At 48.5% G+C, this 18,721-nt stretch overlaps 1 protein-coding gene across 45 annotated transcripts in view; it reads left to right on the forward strand.

The window, feature by feature from the left end:
• Nucleotides 1–1,507: 1,507 nt before the first annotated feature.
• Eif4g3 (eukaryotic translation initiation factor 4 gamma, 3) overlaps nucleotides 1,508–18,721 on the forward strand; it is a 220,817-nt gene continuing 203,603 nt past the window's right edge. For 42 of the 45 annotated variants that reach the window (XR_010066363.1, XM_017593294.3, XM_017593298.3 and 39 more), the window contains exon 1: nucleotides 2,001–2,221. Coding sequence is in view for 41 of the 45 variants with exons in the window: in XM_017593294.3 (XP_017448783.1) it covers nucleotides 2,001–2,221 (221 nt within the window). In the remaining 4 variants the exon portion in view is untranslated. Of the gene's footprint in view, nucleotides 1,675–2,000; nucleotides 2,222–18,721 lie in introns of those variants that run through there. The other 3 variants (NM_001401860.1, XM_063287466.1, XM_039109671.2) reach the window with 3 other exon arrangements.

Consider the following 18,721-nt stretch of genomic DNA (forward strand, 5'->3'; position numbering starts at 1 on the left):
CGACAGTGTACTTATATACAATAAATAAATAAATCTTTAAAAAACAAAAGCAAGCAAGGCAACACACCCCCAAATACCAACAACCACCTCCCCCACTCCGAAATCCACCAGTGTAGCAGGAGTCAGACACTGATCTTGTGTTTGTGTTCATGTGTATGGAGGCCAGAGGACAACCTCAGGTGTCATTCACCAGAGGGTGCTGTTCACCTTTAATTTGGAGACAGGGTCTCTCATTGGCCTGGAATTCATCAGAGTGGACTGTGGCCAGTGAGCCTCAGGGAACTGTTGGCTTCCACCTCAGGGCTGGGATTGTAAACACCTGCCTCACACCAGACTTTTCCAGAGTAAATTCTGGGGACTGAACTTGGGCCCTCATGTTTGGAAATCAAGAACGCAGGACACTAATTTTACCTCTGTCCATGTTGGTCATGTGTCCTTGGCAAAGACTCCTGTCAGTTTTGAGCCATCTCAAAAAATTATTTTTTTTAAGTAGTGTAGATGACAGTTAAACCTCTTTGGACCCCAGAGTCTTCATTGTAAGAATAGGCGTTTATCTATTTCTTGGGATTATATGAGCTAATAAAGTATTCTGTATCTGCACAGTGCCACATGTCTGTGACTCCTTTTCGGCTAATGTGTACTGGGGACAATATCCCTATGGAGGGGTGCAGGTGGTATGCAAAGTGTGAGTGGGGGTGGGGAGGAGAAGACCTTATCAACAAGTGTTACCCAAGCCAAGGAGAATGAGGAGCAGACTACAGGTTGTAGCCAAAGGCCATCCAGTCTTGAGGAAGGTTGTGGGAAGATATCCATTCTACAGAGCTCAGGGTCAAAGTTTCTGGTAAGGCAGGCCATTTTGCATCGTAGAAGGCAAGGCTCATCCTAGAGAAGGTGGAATCCAGTTTCTGAATCCTCTCCATCCCTTCCCAGCCAGGAACCCTGGGGCAGTCACTTTCTTCTCCGGGCTTCCTCTGCAAAATGGGGCTCCTCGTTCCATTTCGCACTTAGGGCATCTGAGGACGACGTGTCGACATAATGCCCAGGACTTGCGACGTCAAGGGCCGGCGAGTGGCATTTGTTATGTTAATAACTCCTTGCGGCGGGCGGGTTCCTATCTGTCGGTTTGTGCTCTGGCTTAGCGGTTCCCTCCACAGAGACTCGGTTTTTCCGCTCCGCCGCCTCTCGACGTTTGCTTGACAGGTCTCGGCGGACAGCTGCCTCGGGTGCGGTTCTTCGAGGCTGGGCTCTTTCCCTACAGACCTCTCCTCTGGTCTCTACCTCAGCCCGGCACCGAGCCGCGGGGAATCTCAGCGGTCCGGGATCACCGATCTTTGCCGAGAAAGAGTGTCAGCTCCTGCGGCGTTCCCGAACAGCGGCCGAAGACGCTCCCGAGCGCTCCCGAAGAACCCCGGCCGCTCGCAGTCTCCGGAAATAGCCGAGGGAGCTTTCCACCCTCGGTCTGCCGAGTCCTTCCGAAAAGGGCCGAAAAGCTCCGAGCGGCCGTCCTGCCGGACTGCTGGAGGCGGCCGCAGCGCCATGTTGGATGCTCTGCTCGTTGAGTGAAGAAAATCCGTCCGCATCGCCCGAGCCCCGCTACCGAGAAGGGCGCCGCTTCCCCCGGGGAGGGGGACAGAGACCCCCCGCCGCCGGCCCATGAGGATATTGCCGTGAAAGGTCCGGTCTCTCCGCCTCCTGCCCCCGCCGGGTCCGGCCCCCCCCTCCCCGGGGTCGCGTTGTCACGGAGACCGGCAGCCGGTGGTGCTGGCCCGCGGGGCGGCTGCTGCTGCCCGCGGCGGCGGCGGCGGAGGCGGCGGCGGCGGCGGCGGAGGGCGTGTGTGACCGGTCCCGGCCCCCTCCTCCTCCTCCTCCCAGCCTCCCCCCGGCCCCCCGCTCCCGCCGCCTCCCCGGGTCTGCCCCCATCCCGCCCCTCCGCTGCCCCCGGCCCCTGCACCCCGGCGCGCCCGGTCCCGCTCTGGGGGGGTTGGTGGCTTCGCTTTGCCATGAGTTTACCGCAGAAACCGGCTCTGAAATCAGGCTCAGCGGCTGCAGCAGGAACCGGACCCGGCACCGGAGCGGCGGCGGCGGCGGCGGCGGCGGCGGTACCGCCTCCTCACCCGGCGGCGGCGGCGGCGGCAGCGGCGGCGGCGGCAGCGGCAGCAGCGGTAGCGGCGGCCCCTCCTCACCCGAACATCAGGGCCCTCCAGACCCCGGCGCCCCAACAGTATCCTTTTCACCTTCCAGCGGTCCAGAGCGACCCTTGGTGGGAACCTCCTTGCCTGCCGTCATAGCCCAGCAAGGAAAGGGACGGGCAGCCGCTCTGCTCCCGGCTTGAGTCGAGCCTTTGGGGTGCACCGGTGACAGCATTGCTGGGGACCCCGGGACCCTCTGCGGTACCGTGGACACTAGCTCCACCGGGCCGTGCCTCTGCAGCTCTTGTGGATCTGGGGGAACCCTGCCCTTGCTGCTCCCTCCCCTTTATTGGGCAGAATTTGCTGGTGCCTGGGACCAGCCCTGCAGGCAAGGCTTTTTTGATTGTTGGGAGGCCCTGCCTTCTGCAGGGTTCCGTGGCCTCTCTAATTATTATTTAGAATACATAGTAAAGTTTATTGCTAAATTTCCTGTTCGAAACGAATCAGCTCATTCCTGAGGTAAGTTGGGTCTTCAGTCTTCAGTGTGAGTGTAGGAAAAGCACTCCCCCTGGCTAGTGTTTAGTTTTGTTTATATTTTATTTTATTTTTTGAGCAATTAGAGTTGTGTTGTGGCTTGTGGTGGAACCGGCTAAGGAGGAAATGTTACACTGGGCGCTTCCCTGTCTTTGACCTTTTTAAAGGAAGAGGAAGTTAACTCACATTACCCAGCACCCCCAGAAGTCTCACTTCTTCCAAGATGGGTGTTACACTGTACATCTTTTTAAAGGGCTTTAGTAAGTTTGCTCCTTCATAGACTTGATGTCTGGAGGGTACTCGGGCCCTCAAGGATGTGTCTTAGTTTTGAATGTGTCTAATTTCTTGATAGAGAAGTTGGGGCAGCTTTGATTGAAAAATCTTGGTACCTGGTGTTTTAGTCAGTATTAAACTTCAAATTCATGGCTCCCCCATGGAGCTTCAGCAAGGTGGTTGGTGTCCCGTCCCCTTCCCCACTGGGTTCCTCTATGTAGCCCTGGCTGTCCTAGAACTTGCGCTGTAGACTAGGCTGCCCTTGAACTCAGAGACACGCCTGCCTCTGCCTCCCGAATGCTGGGATTAGAGGCATGCGCTACACTACTTGGCAAGCTAAGGTGTTTGTTACCTATCTGAGAAGAACATTTCAGCATTTGCCCCTCCTCCCCACATTCTTGTACTTGTCCAAGAATCCACAAATGATTTTTGGATGTCCCCTGCGCTGTATGGTTCTCGCATTTGACTTTTAAGATGGGAGTGTGTTTGAGCTTGTCTTTTTGTGTAGTTTGATTCTTGCCTGTATCAATTACTTTGAGAAGGGAAAAACGCTTCCCTTCTTGGGTCACCTCAGGTCATTGTTTTCTGTCAAGCGTCCTTTCTGCGTTCTTTACGTATTGTTAGTCCACATCTTAGTGCTTCAGTGCTGTCTGTGTGCTGATTTCATAACGTTCTGACCCTGCACCGTTCTGTTCAGTTCCTCGCTCACGGCTGAGAAAGTTGCACGTTCATGGAAAACCCAGTTACTTCTGACCCACATGCGCAGCTACTGGCCTGTGGAGGAGTAGGTTGGCTGCTCAGCCTGCTTCAGGGTAGAATTGGGTCGCTCCAGTCCGCCTAGCTTGTCTACCTAGCTTCGCTTCATACTTCTTTCACATTCCCTTCTCATTTTAGGGTTGTTTTTCTTGATGGCCTGTGTTCGTAGGTTTCTGTCTCCGGGCCAAGTGAGTTATCTATCCCTTACCTGCCTCTTTAAGCTGTTAGGCTGTTAAACCAGAGGAAGTGCACAGTATGTGCTCTTGACAGAAGAGCAAGTAAGGGATTGCTGTGTTGTTTGTGACAGTGCTTGGCGAAGTTGGTGGCTTCATTGGATACAGAGCGGGGTACTGAGTAGCCCTCGTGTGCTTTTTCTCCTTATACCTCACAGCTGAAGGACTGGAAAAACTTGAAGCTGGTTACAACTTGGAAGTAATGGTTGGAGCTCCACTTAGGTTTTATCTTTTCTGTAAAATAGACGATGCGGTGGGTAATGGGAATACGTTTAAGGCGCTCTTTACAGTAGAGATTATTCTGAACCCTTCATGGCAATGTCGGCGCCAACCATGTTGCTTTAAGGTTCTGTTTTGCCTCATGTCATGGCGGCTGACATTTTATACTTGATGTAGTCTGTGATTCCTGCTTTATTCCTGGCAAGATGACACTGCTGAATAAGCATCTGACTAGATAGTAAAGGAAGTGTAGGCTAGAGCCACCTCAGAACACAGCCGTGGTAAAATGTCGTCACCTGGTAACGGAAGAGGTCAGAAATGCAGTAGAGCATTGTGCTTTTCAAACTGGAGGGGATGTGGGAATTCGGGCTTGGTGCAGATGCAGTCGTGCAGTAAGATGGTGCCGTAGAAGCCCTTGGGGCTGGAGTCGGCTCTTTCCATGCCTTCCAGCATGTGGTGGAGTTGCTGCAAGTGAGTTAGTAAGCAGTGCACTAGAAAGTGTGTTGGAAGGAGTCGGCTGGCCGGTGTCCTTCATCCGTGCTGAGTGTTCAAGTGTGAGTGGAAATGAAGGGAAGTGTTGAAAACACGGGATTTGAGGGGAAGCCTGAAGCTGGAAGCAGGCATCAGTGTTGAACTGCAGGACCCTTGAGACCACTTGAAGGAGAAATGGCCACATTGACTTCAAAGAGTCAATGGATGTTTGCTAGCAGAGCGAGCGAGGTATGGGATGGCAGGCCCGGAAGGAGAAAAAAACACCCTAACACGAACAGTACTCAGAGCAAGGAGAACATGCTGCGAGTGTCCCTCACAGACACTGGAAGCTTCTGCTTGGTGAGACCGCAGCTTGGGAATGTTTGTCTTGTGTCTTGATGTGCTCAACTGAGCTTCCCCGTTGAGGTTGAGGTGGCTCTGATGAGAATCTTTTTTTTTTTTTTTTTTTTTAAAGATTTATTTATTTATTTGAGTGCACTGTAGCTGTCTTCAGACACACCAGAAGAGGGCAGCAGATCTCATTACAGATGGTTGTGAGCCACCATGTGGTTGCTGGGAATTGAACTCATGACCTCTGGAAGAGCAGTCAGTGCTCTTAACCGCTGAGCCATCTCTCCAGCCCTCTGATGAGAATCTTAACGATGGTCATCCTTTTTCTGGCTGACAGAATAACTAACATTTTGATCAAAAACCAGTCATGCTTAAGTTCTTCAGGGGGTTACTGGGTCCCCCATTAAAATCCCAGCTCTTTAGATTTGAGACTGCCTGCCCACGTTTCAGAAAATTCTGGATAAATGAACTCGAGTTAGGTGCGCATTTGAGCAGAAGTATTTTCTGTATGTTAGGAATACAGTATCTGTCCGTCTGTGTCGGAGGCTGAGGCTGTGATTCAGGGAATCTTCTTTCTTATTTAGGGGCAGCCAGTTAAGCCAGTGAGACACAGTAGTTTCTTTCCAGGAACAGAACTAGGTAGAGACCGGTGTCAACCAGAAGAGGACTTGTGTCTCTGGCTTCTTTGTCATAAGTGTTCTTTCTATCTTTGCAATATTCCTATTTCTTTTTTTAATCGTCTCTCCCCTGGACATTAAGTTGGCCTTAGCTGGTGAAGTGTGTGATGTTCCGCTCTGATAGCGAGGTCTGGATAATAACACCCATTTTCAGTACCTGCTGCTGTAGAGGTCGTACATGCAGCATTCTATTTAAGTTTTCCGAGACTTCTAATGAGGTAGGTGTCTGTTTTACAGACAGGGGTACTGATAAGCAGAGAAGTTAATTTCCCGGGTCACCTGTGCCAGTGAAGGGTGGTGTGTGAGCAGACTAGTGGCCTGTGGTGGCCTTCTTACTTGGCTGGGTGAGCAGCCTGTGTGTGGGCCTGGGAGGAAGTGTCAGTACTCCGCTGCATCCGAGAGAAGCCGTGCTGAGGAATGTAGAACACAGCCATGGTCTAGGGTTTTAAGTTGTTCACAACAGCATACTGCTAGACAAATAGGCTATCTTCCCCCACTGAGCCTTAACAGCATGGAGGTCCTCCAGTGGACTTAGTTCATGGTTCTGCTTGTTCACGAGTCAGCAAGGCCTCCAGCAGAGGGTCACGGTAGCCAGCAGTTGGAATTCTGAGGCTCTTGTGGCCAGCAGCTCCGAAGCCACTCTGTCAAGAAAAGTGTCAAGTCTTCAGAGGCAGAAGCAGGCAGATCTAGAGTTGAAGACCAGTCAGGCCACACAGTGAGACCCTGTCTCAAACCAAGCCAAACCAAACATTTTTGAAGGCAAATCCTCATGGAGGGAGAAAAGAGATGGCAAAGTGGTAATGAAGAGGGAGAGCCCTCCCAGGTGCCTAGTCAGAGCACATCTGCTGCCTCCAGCCAGTTGACTGGCCACGGATGGGTGGGTTTGGTCACCTGAGAGTTGAAGCTTGTCACAGGTTGCTTTTCTATATTGAGGTTTATGATGAATCTTGAGGGCGATTCTTTAACAAGTTTGACAGCATCTTTTACACGCAGTGGAGAGAATGGCTCCGGTGTGTGTTTACAGATTTATTTGTATTCATTTACTTACCACCTGCTGTGCCTGGTTGCTAGGTGTAGGGTTGAGATAACCTTTACCCTCAGAGAGATTGGTCCCAACAGGCAAGTAGGATACGATCGAGATAAGACTTGGTGACCACTCTGCTGTGAGTCCGGTGTGCAGACAGGAGTCAGGGCTTCCTGGAGGGAGTTAACATCTGAGCAAGGTAGAACCATGAGTTGTCAAAGGATTCTTATTCTCCTGCTCGAACTGTCCTCTCTGAGGCTTACTGCCTGCGTCTGCCAACCTAGGCCTAGTCCTGGAAGCTTCTCGCCTCTGTACAATCTTATCTAGGCCTAGAATGTTGTCAGCCACTACCCTTGTTGACTAAGCTCACCCTTTCTAGTTCTTTATGAGCTGAGGCTGACTGGTTCAGCTCAGCTGTCTTGGCTCAAAACTCCTCTCCACGCTGACTAATTCAATCTTGCTGCTTTCTCTCTTGGCCACTTCTGAATTAGTTTGACCTCTAACTCTGTCAGTCTGTCTGATCTTCTGACTCCTCATTCTCTGGCTCATTTTGTCTTCACTTGTGTCTAGCTTGATCTCTCTCTAACCTCTCTCTGTAAAACTGTCCTGATAAAACTGCCTCCTTCCCCCTCTCTACATTGTTCTCTTAGTAGCTTCCTTCTCTCCTCTCTTCTGAGGGTTGGGCAGATCCTTTTCTGTCAAATCTTTCTCTGATTCATCACTTTATCTGCCACTCAATTAGACATCATTTTTTAACATGACTGCTTCTTTCTACAAACTAACTTTACCTTCATTGTTTGGGATTAAAGGTGTGTGCTAAGGGCTGAACCACACCATAGCAAGAAAGTCCCCCCACCCCCCCACACTAAACTCTGGGTTCACAGAATGATTAAGAGTCCTGCAGCAATGAGTAATTCCTGTTCTGGAGCTGCCCCGCCAGCTGGGCTTTACTCTTACGCCTGCCTCTCCCCTGTTGTGGGGAACTGGAGGAAGTACTGTAGACAATGTAGTTGTTACAGAGTCAAGAGTGTTTTGTACCTGATGGGATGGGCATGTGTGCCCACCCCCCCTTAACCCTAGAAGCCCATTTTCCTTTTGGGGTGCCTAAGAGCGCTGGTTGTCCCTGTTTGGAGCCTGGATGTGGTCCTAGCACTCCTGGAGGCTCACAGCTGTCTGTAGCTTCAGTTCCGGGGATCCGTGCTGTCTCCTGACCTCCACAGGCACACCCATGGTATGGTGCACAGTACACATAAAATAATAAAAGAAATAAATCTAAAATCTCTACAAAAGGCCGTTGACCTTTTGATAATAGACTTTGACTTTGAAATAATTTCTTTTAACCTTAAAAGACCAGATGGAGCTTGATAACATTCAGCAGTGCTGGGTGTGAATTAGGCAGGGTTTGTGTTCGCTCTCACTAATTGAGTTAGTGTTGAGTCAGGGTCTTGTGTGGTCGGCCTTAAAGTCTGTCACTTGGGGTTGACCTTGAGCTTCCTGGACTTCTGGTTCTCCTGGGTCTTTCTCCGGGTTTTCCACTGTAATAGGAGTGTTATATTGGGTTGGTCACATTGAGTTCCACGGAGCATCTGTGTTGCTTTTCTCCAGCGAAGGGGTCAGTGATCTTGAATCCCAAGGGTTTGGGATTTTGAAGATGTGCTTTGAGGTGTGTTTTGCTATTGCAGGTATAGGGTGGGGCTTAACTGGATCAGTTAATGATATCTGTGTGTGTCTGGTGGCAGCTTTTTGGTCTTCCTAGAATGCTAATGTGGAACCACAGGAAGAGGCTTGCTGGCTGGGGCTTCCCACCAGACTTAGCCTGAGACCCAAGTGTCTCTGCGGTTCATGTTCTAGACTGTATAAAGTTGGTTGTGATGGTTTGAGAGTGGAAAGTTGCCATGGTCAGTGACAACTGGGTGTCAAGTGATGGGCTTAGCTCTGAGGCATGAGGGAGAATGGGTTCTGGAATAAACTGTTGTGTGGGACCTGTTTTTCTGTAGGGATGGGATTTTGAGATAATGCAGTAAGAAAGGATTTCCTGATGGTTAGTCCTGCAGACTACTTCAGCAGAGCTGAAGCACCGCCGAGATTGTGTGGGTGAAATGCCGCAGGGTCTCATGCGACTTCTGCGTTCTCAGATGACTTCCAGTTCTTTGGCTTGCTGCCACCCAGGAGAAGCATTTCACTCTCTGTAGCCTCAGCTGAAATTGGAGACAGTTCAGTCTATTTTAAGTGCGTTTGAAACTCGTCAGGTTTTACGACCTTTATTAACTAGTAGCTTCTTTGTGTTTTTTGAGCCCTGCGTGCTTCCTGACTCTGAGGATGCGAGAATGTAAGCGCCACAGAAGCAGGTGTGCTGTGTGTCCTGTTGGCGGTGGCTTGCCAGGACCGAGGCTAGTGCTTAGTTTTAGGGATACTGCGCATGGCATCTTAACTCACTTTCAGCATTCAGGGATGCCCTGCAATTGTCTTGTACTGATATATGATTAAATAGGAAGTCTGTGATTTCCTTTGAGATAGAATAGTGTTGACCCAGTTTATAAAACTGAAGTGGCTAAGTTGGGTTTGAGGGTTAGATAATGGGGGTGAGGCCTGGGGTGTCACGGAAGCAACAGGACCAACATCTGTAGTTAGATTCAAAACAGGTTTATCATACTCAAGTAACATTAGGAGATTACTATGGAGACCAGGCTGGCCTTGAACTTATAGAGAGCTGCTGCCTCTGCCTCTGCCACTCAGGTGCTGGGATGAAATGCATTGTCAGTGTGCCTGGCTTTAGTAGGAAATATAAAAAAAGAAAAAAAAAAAAAGAACTACATATATGTGTCCTCTCACGTGATCTTGTAAACCCTCCGCACTGTGATGTTAGACTTCACTTGGAATCCCTTCCTGCCAGTCCCTAAGCAAGGTTGGGATTCAGAAGGGTTTGGGCTGGGTCGGCGTCTCCTTTAGCCTTTAGTGCTGGTGTTCCTTTGTGGGCCACCTCCCCTGGCTTCTAGGGGGGATTTCGTGGAGGATGGCCACTGAGCCACTCTCCCTGGCTCTTGTATTCTCTTAATATACTTGTTTCGGGTTGCATTCCTGTCCGAACACGAGAACAGCTAACTGTGTGCTGACCTGAGCTAATTTCAGTGATCTCAGATTCGGTTAGGTTTTTGGAAAATAAGGCCATGTTATCTACAGTTTTATATTTTTTCTTTCTTCGTACTATTTATTTTTGTTTGTTGTTTGTTTTTCGAGACAAGGTCTCACTGTGTAGCCCTGGCTGCCCTGAACTCAGTCTGTACCAGTCTGGCTCAAATAGACCCGCCTGCTGCCTCCACCCAAGGGCTGGGGCTAAAGGTATGCGCCACCACTTGGGCTTTCTTTCTTGGCATTTCTGAAATGGGATTTTGATATGTAGTCTATAGGTTATTGGCTTCAAACTCATGGTGATCCTCCTGCCCCAATCTCTCCCCACCATGACCCTCTCCTCACCATGACCCTCTCCCCACCATGACCCTCTCCTTGATGTCATAATTTGGTTTCAGGAAGTGCTAATGATACGGGAAGATTTACAAGAGATCTGACGGGTTAGGGAAGCAGAGCTGAGGTGGAGACAGAGGAGTTAGGAGTGACGGGGTAAAAGTAGATGGAAGGAGAAAATTACTCAGCTGTAAACCGTTGAGAATGGACCTTTGAGGGTAGAAGGAAGTCCTGTTAGAAAGGCTGAGGCACCGCTTGGCTTCTTTCTAGGCTTTACTAGGCTTGGAAAACGAAATAGAAGAAACTCGAGGGCTGACTGGATGTGGGGGAAGGTGGGGTCTGCTACCAAATCCCGTCTGAGTCTAACCACAGGAACCCATGAGGTGGAGAGCCGACCTCCACCAGCTGTCCCTTTACTTTCTGTGTCTTGTGCTTATGCATGTACGCACGCTCGTACAAGCTGGGTGTGGGAGGTGGACACCAGAGGATTAGAAGTTCAAAATGAGACACTCTCAAAAGAGCACACCCACCCTACCCCCACTCCCAGAAAACAAACAGCTTGATGCAAAGGTGAATGAATGTAAGGAAAAGGTCAGGGGCTGGGGGTCACAGGGAAATGATGTACAGTATTGGCCACTATGAAGCAAACTATTCCTACGAGTCCTGTGTGAGCGCTTGGAGTACCAGATTCTGGTGGTGGAATGCTCCTAAAGTGTGTGTGTCAGAGGACAACTTACAGGGGTTGTCCCCTCTCCTCTTCCTTTGTGACTGTTGAACTGAAGTGTCCAGGCCTGCATGGGAAGCTGTCATGCTGGCTCCCCATTTACTTATGTGACATAGGTCAAACTTTGTACCCTTGCCTGGCCTGGAACTTGCTCCATCCACTAGTCTGTGCTTAGACTCAGAGATCTGCCTGACTCTGCTGCCTTAGCGCCAGAATTAAAGGTGTGTATCATGATACCTCGCTTATTTTCAAACAGTTTTATTAAGATCTAATAGACATACCATAGGAATCACTCATTTAGAGACTACAGTCCATAGTTTTGAGCCATTCAGAACCATATGAAAATTGTTCAGCTAAGGAAACATGTTTCCTTATGTGTCAGTAGGTGTTTGCCTGTCTCTCACCACATGTGTGCATTGCTCATGGAGCCCAGGAGGAGGTGCTGGATCCCCTGGAACTGGAGTTAAAAGGGTTGAGAGCACCATGTAAGGGCTGGGACTAAAACCCAGGTCCTCTGCAGAAGCAACAGATACTCTTAACCACTGAGCCACCTCCCTGGCCCCTTTCACTATAGTTTTAGAACACCCCAGAGTGATCACTGGGCCTTCTGTTTTCCTGAGTTCTCCTCCTGCTAAGTGATTGTGAATCCTCCATATATATTTACCTGGTTCTTCTGGACCGTGTGTGCATGTGTGCGTGTGTGTGTATATATATGTATATACGGAATGAACTGAATCTGTCCCTTGGTGTGACACACTTCCAGGTTTATCTGTGTGGAGCATGCGTCATTATTTGACCTCTTTGCCCCATTGAGGGAGGTTCTGCATCTGTCATCTTTTATCTGTTCTCCAGCAGGTCGATGTTTGGGTTGTTTGAACCGTTTGGTTATTGGATGATAAGTAGCCAAAAAGTCTGCTTAGGTTCTGTTCTCTTGAGCATACATCAGTAGTCCAGTTGCTGCTCCATGAGGTAACTCCTGGTTCCCACTTGGAGGACTTACAGTTTCTCTGAGCATTTACATCATTGGTACCTTGGAACTGTGTGAGTACCACAGTCTGTCCTCTTTGTCATCATGTGTCAGCAGGTCTTCCCACTGGCTGGGCAGCACTTTTTCAGTGTGGTTTTGATTTGCATTTTCACAGTGGCTAATGACCATGAATATCTTTTCACGTTGTATTGGCATTTGTTAAAAATGACCTATTCATATCTTGTACGCAGTTGTATTAGGGTTTCGTTGCTGTGAAGAGACTCCATGACTGGGCAACTCTTAAAAGGACAACATGTGGTGGGGTTGGGGATTTAGCTCAGTAGTAGAGCACTTGCCTAGCAAGCGCAAGGCCCTGGGTTCAGCTCCAAAAAAAAAGGACAACATGTAATTGGGGCTGGCTTAGAGTTTCAGAGGTTCAGTCCATTATTATCAGCATGGGAGCACACAGACAGACACGGTACTGGAGAAATAGCTGAGGGCAGCAGGAGGAGAGAGATTCTAGGCATTTGAAACTTCAATGCCTACACTCAGTGACCTACTTCCTTCAACAAGGCCATACCTCCAAAGCCCTGGTGATCAAGCATTCAAATTTATGAGGTTGTGGGGCCATTCTTCCCCCTGCCTCATTCCCCTGCCTCTAGACAGGGTTTCTCTGTGTAGCTTTGACTGTCCTGGAACTCAATCTGTAGATCAGGCTGGCCTTGAACTCAGATCTGCCTACCTCTGCCTCCTGAGAGTGATGGGATTAAAGAGTGTGCCACCATACCAGGTGGCTAAAACATCAGGTTTTTTTTCCCTTGTACCCTAGGCTGGCCTAGAATTTGAGGTCCTTCCTGCCCAGCCTTTTAAGAACTATGAATTGGGCCACCCTCCACTTTAAGAAGATTTTATTTTATTTTTAATTCTTGGTGTATAAGGTACCCGAGGAAGCTGGAAGGGGGCGTCAGATCACCTGGAGGGGGAGTTCCAGTACTTGTGACTGCCAGGACCACCCTCAGTCCCGCGGGCGGGGGAGGGTTTGCAGTCGTCTCTAGCTCCTGCAGGTTTAGTTTCTTTGAATTTTGACTTCAAGGCTTCTGCCAAGTACAGGAGTTGAAGTCTTCTCCAGGTCAGTCGTGTCATACGTTAATTTTGTTTGTGCACTCAGGAAGTAGGGGTAGATGTGGGTGAATCTTGAGTTCAAGGCCAGCCTGGTCTACATAGGGAGTTTGAAATCCTTCAGGGCTGCATAGTAGATGCTCTTTTAGAAAGGAGAAAACCAAACCAAACCAAACCAGGCATTTAAATAACCTTGTGAGTTTAATAAAACATGGACTTTATTTCAGTCAAAGATTTCCCACACATAAACAAAACCTCTTCTGTGACTTGAAATCTGAATATTAGAGCAGTAAGGTTATGCCTGCTCTTTAGTAAGTTTCATTAATGTATACAGAGGAAGTGGATCTTCATTAATCTCTGCAGAGTTTTAATGCCATCAAGTATCAAATGATTAAGATTGTTGAATTCTTGAGGCTTACTCAGGGTGGCCAATACTCTGAGTATTACACTGTCGATCTTTCAGAAATAGAACTTGGAACAAGTTCAACTTCCTGAGGTAACTGCTGTTTCTAGAGCTGTCATGAGTACTTGACCTTAGCGCAGACCCTTCATGTTGTGGTGAGTGGAGGAGTGTGCTTGAAGCTGACTGTTGGTGTGGACAGTCGGTGATTTCATTCTTGACTTATTTATTCATACACTTTATATTCTGATCGAACCCCCTCAGCCTACTCCCATCTCTCTTCTCCCAGTCCCACCCTCACAGCCTTTCCTCCATTTCCCCTCCTCAGAGAAGAGGAGATCCCCTGTCGGTCGTTGCCCCCTCCCCCATTAAGTTGTAGCAGGACTAAGGGCAGCATCCTCTCCCACTGAGACCTGACAAAGTCCCCCAGTCAGGGGAAAGGGATTCAAAGCCAGGCAACAGTCAAGAGACAGCCTCTGGTCTAGTTGTTAGGGAACCCACATGAAGACCAAACCACACATCTGCTACAAGTGTATAGGGGACCTAGGTCCAGCCCCTGCATGCTTTTTGGTTGGTGGTTCAGTCTCTGTGAGCCCCCATGGACCCAGGTTAGTTTACCCTGTAGAGCTTCTTGTGGTGTCTCTGACCCCTTCTGATTCCCTCAACCCTTTCCCCACTCTTCCACAAGACTCCCCCCTTCCCCTAGCTCCGCCTATTGCTTGGCTGTGTGTGTGTGTGTGTGTGTGTGTGTGTGTGTGTGTGTCTGTTTCCATCCACTGCTGGAAGCAGCATCTTAGAAGAGGGTTGTGCTTGGCTCTTGTCTTTAACAAACAAGTCTGGTGAGGTGTCCCAGTGGTTAAGAGGGCCCTTAAGTTGGGTAGCTCACAACTGCCTGCAGTTTCAGCCTCTGCAGACCCTACACTCTCGTCTGGCTTCTGAGCAGCCATTTGCACCTGGCTTGTGAATACACACATCCAAGTAATAAAAAAGTGAAGGTGAATATTCTTACAAAATAATAATGGTCCGGATGTCCAAGTACACCATAGCTCAGCACAGAGGAAATTTAAAAACATGTGTTTGAGTAAATGTAACAGTGACAAAAGTGTTTGAAGTTTGGGGTGTATTTGAAGAGTCCTCTTAGGAGCTATTTTTTTGGTTGTTGTTTGTTTTTTACTTATTTTATGTGTTTGGGTGTTTTGCCTGCATGTGTGTCTGTGTGCCAGGCTTTTGCCTGGTGGTCTTGGTGGCCCAAAGAGGGTGTCAGATCCCCTGGAGCTGGAGTTAGGATGCTGGTGAGCCATCCTGTGAGTGCTAGGATTGAGCTCAGGACCGCTGCAAGAGCAGCAGTGCTCCTAACCGCTGGGCCATCTCCAGCCCCTTTAAGTTGGAAGGGAATGTTGGGTTTTTGGATTCAGGGTTCTGGCTCCATCTTTCCTTTGCTTCAGAGGCTTAGAGAAGAAAGGGTTTTGCTTTATTTTTATTTTATTTTATCTTTTTTTTTTTTGTCTAGGCAACTCATTTACGCAGATTGTTAGTGATTTGAGAGCTTTTGTAACATTGACAGTGACCTAACTTCCTCCCTTTTCTGTTTGGCTCCTGATCTGTATGGCAGAGTCCATGCTTGCCCCACCTACTGTCTGTTTTAGAACTTAGAGACTTGGAAGGCTTCCTGCTCTTTCTAGGTGTCTTACTGAAATGCTTTGGGAGATTGCTCGATGTCCAATAGTTTGTATTTAATCATTTATTTTTTTTCAAGTTGTAAAGGTGTGGCATTTGTGTGTGAACTTAAATAGGAGCAAATTCTTGAACTCTCCTTTGTTTTAAAAGAACCATTGAGGGGCGAGAGGTAGTTTAGCGGTTAAGTGCAATGGCTGTCCGTCCTGAGTTCAATTCTCAGCAACCACATAGCATCTCAGAAGCATCTGTAATGAGATCTGGTACTCTCTTCTGGCCTACAGACATTCATGAAGACAGAGCCCTCATATACATTTATTATTGATACACACACACACACACACACACACACACACACACACACACACGTATTTGTGTTTATGTGTGAGTGCTGGGGTGCATGTCCATGATCCATGAACAGCCTCGGGGTCTTGCCTTCCAGCTTATTGGAGACAGGAGCTCTGGTCTGTGAATTCTCTGGGATTCTCCTCTCTCTGCCCCCTTAACCCATTAAAATCCTTGAGTTCTGTGTGGGTTCTGAGAATCTGAGCTCAGATCCTCGTACTTGCTTGACACGAAGTGTTTTACTCATTGAGCCATCTGTCTAGCCAGATACTAATTTTTGCCTTAAACAAAAGTTGCTGACATAGCAGGAGGGTCTCCTTGACTTTGCTTTAGGTCTTGTACCCACCTTGTTAATCTTCAGTGTCTGATATAACCATAGTACAGTTACTAAGAGCAAGGAATTAGCAAGGAGGTGGTGGCTCACTCCTTTAACCCAGCACTCAGTGGGCAGAGGCAGGAGGATCTCCGAGTTCAAGACCAGCCTGGTGTACAGAGTGAGTCCCAGGACAGCCAAAGCTACCACAGAGAAATCCCATCTTGAAAAAACTAAAACCAAAAAACCAAACCAAAAAAAAAAAAAAAAAAAGTTCGCCCGCCCCCCGGTGGATGGGGTGTGTGTGTCTGTGTTGTCTGCTGTTGGAGCCTGCTGCTGGGATGACCAGTGAATGCTCTTAAGCACTGAGTTGTGTGTGCAAGCTCTGCTTAAAGTTGTTTACAGGGTGTTAGTTTGAGTTTGTTTGAGTGTCACACACCTTACTGTGCATGTGTGTGTGTGTCCATGTAGAGACCAGAGGCGAACATCCTGTGTCTTCTCCATCACCTCACCTTCTGAGACAGGTTCTATGACTGCACTGGCTCATGGATGGACTCGCTGACTCCAGGGTCTGCCTATCTCTAACCTCCCTGGGCTGGGGTTGCAGATGTGTGGCTAGGCCTGGTTTTCTACTCTGTGGATGCTTGGTCTGAACTTACGTCCTCGTGTTTGTAGTGCAGGTGCTTCACTGACTCAGCCATTGCCCCAGCCCCTGCAGTATGCTTATGGGGTTCATCGGGGCAGTTGATTTCCCTCTTAGGGGATTTTTATCTACAGCGTTTAATGGAGAAAATTGTACTTTGAGAATTAACTTTCTAAATTATTCTGTTTCCTCTGACCTGTAAATGTAAAGATAATACTGAAGGCGGGGAGTGAAGCACGTGCCAGGTTGCTTGCCCAGGATGACAAGGCCCTGAGTCTGAACACTAGCACCATGTAAATTGGTTACGGCAGTGTATTGGGGAAGGTAGGAAGGAAGGTCAGAAGTCCCTCGTCTGCACGAGTTAAGACTTAGTCTTTCTTCCAAGTATGGAGTGGTTCTGTATTTTATTTTTCTTCCTCTACATCTCCTGAGCAAATGGATGTTTGGAGTTTTAGAATTCCTTCGTTTCTAAAGGCATTTCTTTCTTCGTGTCCCCTCTGTACTAGGCTAGTGGCTAGCCCATGCCAATACTATGGGGCACTTGACCATGCAGCAGGCTGAACTTTCAGCCCGAAGGCTGGATTTTGTTTCATTTTGAGAGGAGGTTTTACTTTGAGCGCAGATTGTCCTGGAGCTCAGTTTGTTGCTAGGCTGGGCCCACATAGGATCCTATTCGCTTAGCTTCCTAAGTGTATTTTCACAGTGGAAGCCATTTGAAAAATAGACCCCAAGAGAATTAAATTGTTCCTTGATCGTGCATGCTAATGGGAAAATAGATAATTTGTGTGTCTTGTGCAGGGACCACGCTGCCTCCTGTTGCTCAGGTTTTCGTGTGTGTGCTGTGGAAAAGATCTCACTGTATAGCCTAGGCTGGCCTTGAACTCGCTAAGGTAGTTCTGGCAGGCCTCAAGCACTAATCCTACCTTCTCTTGAATGCTGGGATTATAGGCACAGCACTGTGTCATGTTGGGTTCAGAATTTCTTTGCCCAGAATACATTCACAAAATGATGTATGTTTACTACATTTTTAAAAGACCTGGTGCTGAGGTGAGGAGGGGACACTGGAAGTTCTGATGAGTCTTGAGTACTGTAGCCTAAGTTGTTTGAGTCTTATATTGAATTTTTGGTTTTCCTATTAAGTTCTTTGAATTTGAGGACTTTAAAGTCAGCTCAGATATCACCTGAAGTGGCACTCATTTAGCTGTTTTCATTCAAACTGCTTAAAAGTGCTGTGTAGACAGCAGGGAAGCTTTGTCCCGTGTACAGAGCTCCTTTTATACGTTGTGGCTGTTTACTTGTGTGTGCCTGTGTGTCTCTGGGTATGTGAGTGCAGTGTGGATGTCCACAGAGCATTGCCTCACCAGGGACAGGAGCTCCAGGCCAGTGGGAGCCTCCTGATTCTGGCTGCTGGGAGCCAGACTGGGGTCTACCAGAGAAAAGGCAGGCTCTGGCAGGCTCTTACCCGCTGAGCCATCTATTCCGCTCCACAGAGCTCCTTTTCAAATGAAAACTGAGGTAGGGGTGGTGATAGTGCAGCGCGTGCCTTTAGATCCAGCACTCAGGAGGCAGAAGCAGGCAGATCTCTCTCTGACTTCAAGGCCAGCCTGATGTACAGAGTGAGTTCCAGGATGGCCAGCGCCACACAGGGAAACCCTGTCTTGGAAAACCAAAAAGAAGGAAAAAAAATGGCGGTGGTAGAACCCTCATAGCCGCCGCCCTCGCCCAGGGACAGCATTGGTTTGCCTGTGTCTGCATGGCCAGTACACTGCACAAGGCGCTAAGGTGCTTGCTGCTCTGCTCTCCTTTCCCACTCTAGACACAAGCCTGCCTGTGTGCACACATGTCCTGCTTTACAAATGACTAGTAAGAGAGGGAGGTGGAGAGGAACAGTTTCATTCATTACGTACTAGCTTACTGGTCTTTTAACTTTCGTGTGGTTTTCCCCATCTGTAGTAACTTTTGCAATTCATTTGTTTGTGCAATTAAGTATTTAGGCAAACAGTATTAATAGCTTTGAAAAAGATCACACTTGTTTAACCATATTTGTGCGTGCGTGCGTGCGTGCGTGCGTGCGTGCGTGCGTGCGTGTGCCCGAGTGAACGAGTGGACGTTTGGGCGTTGGTTCTCTTCTACCGTGTGGGTGTTAGGATTGAGCCCAGTCTGACTGGATGAACCATCTTGATAGCCATCAATTACTAATATTTTTGAGTTTTCAAAAATATTTTAATCTGTGGCTCAGCAGTTAGAGCAGTTAGAGCTCTTGCCTCTCGCTCTTGCCTTCTTCCCCTTTTCCCCTGATGACGACAGGCTGGAGAGGTGGCTCGGTGGTTAAGAGCACTGGCTGTTCTTCCAGAGGCCAGGGTTCAGGGTTTAATTTCTAGCACCCACATGGCAGCTCACAACTGTC

This window comes from Rattus norvegicus, chromosome 5 (assembly GCF_036323735.1).
Source record: "Rattus norvegicus strain BN/NHsdMcwi chromosome 5, GRCr8, whole genome shotgun sequence".
Lineage (NCBI taxonomy): Eukaryota > Metazoa > Chordata > Mammalia > Rodentia > Muridae > Rattus > Rattus norvegicus.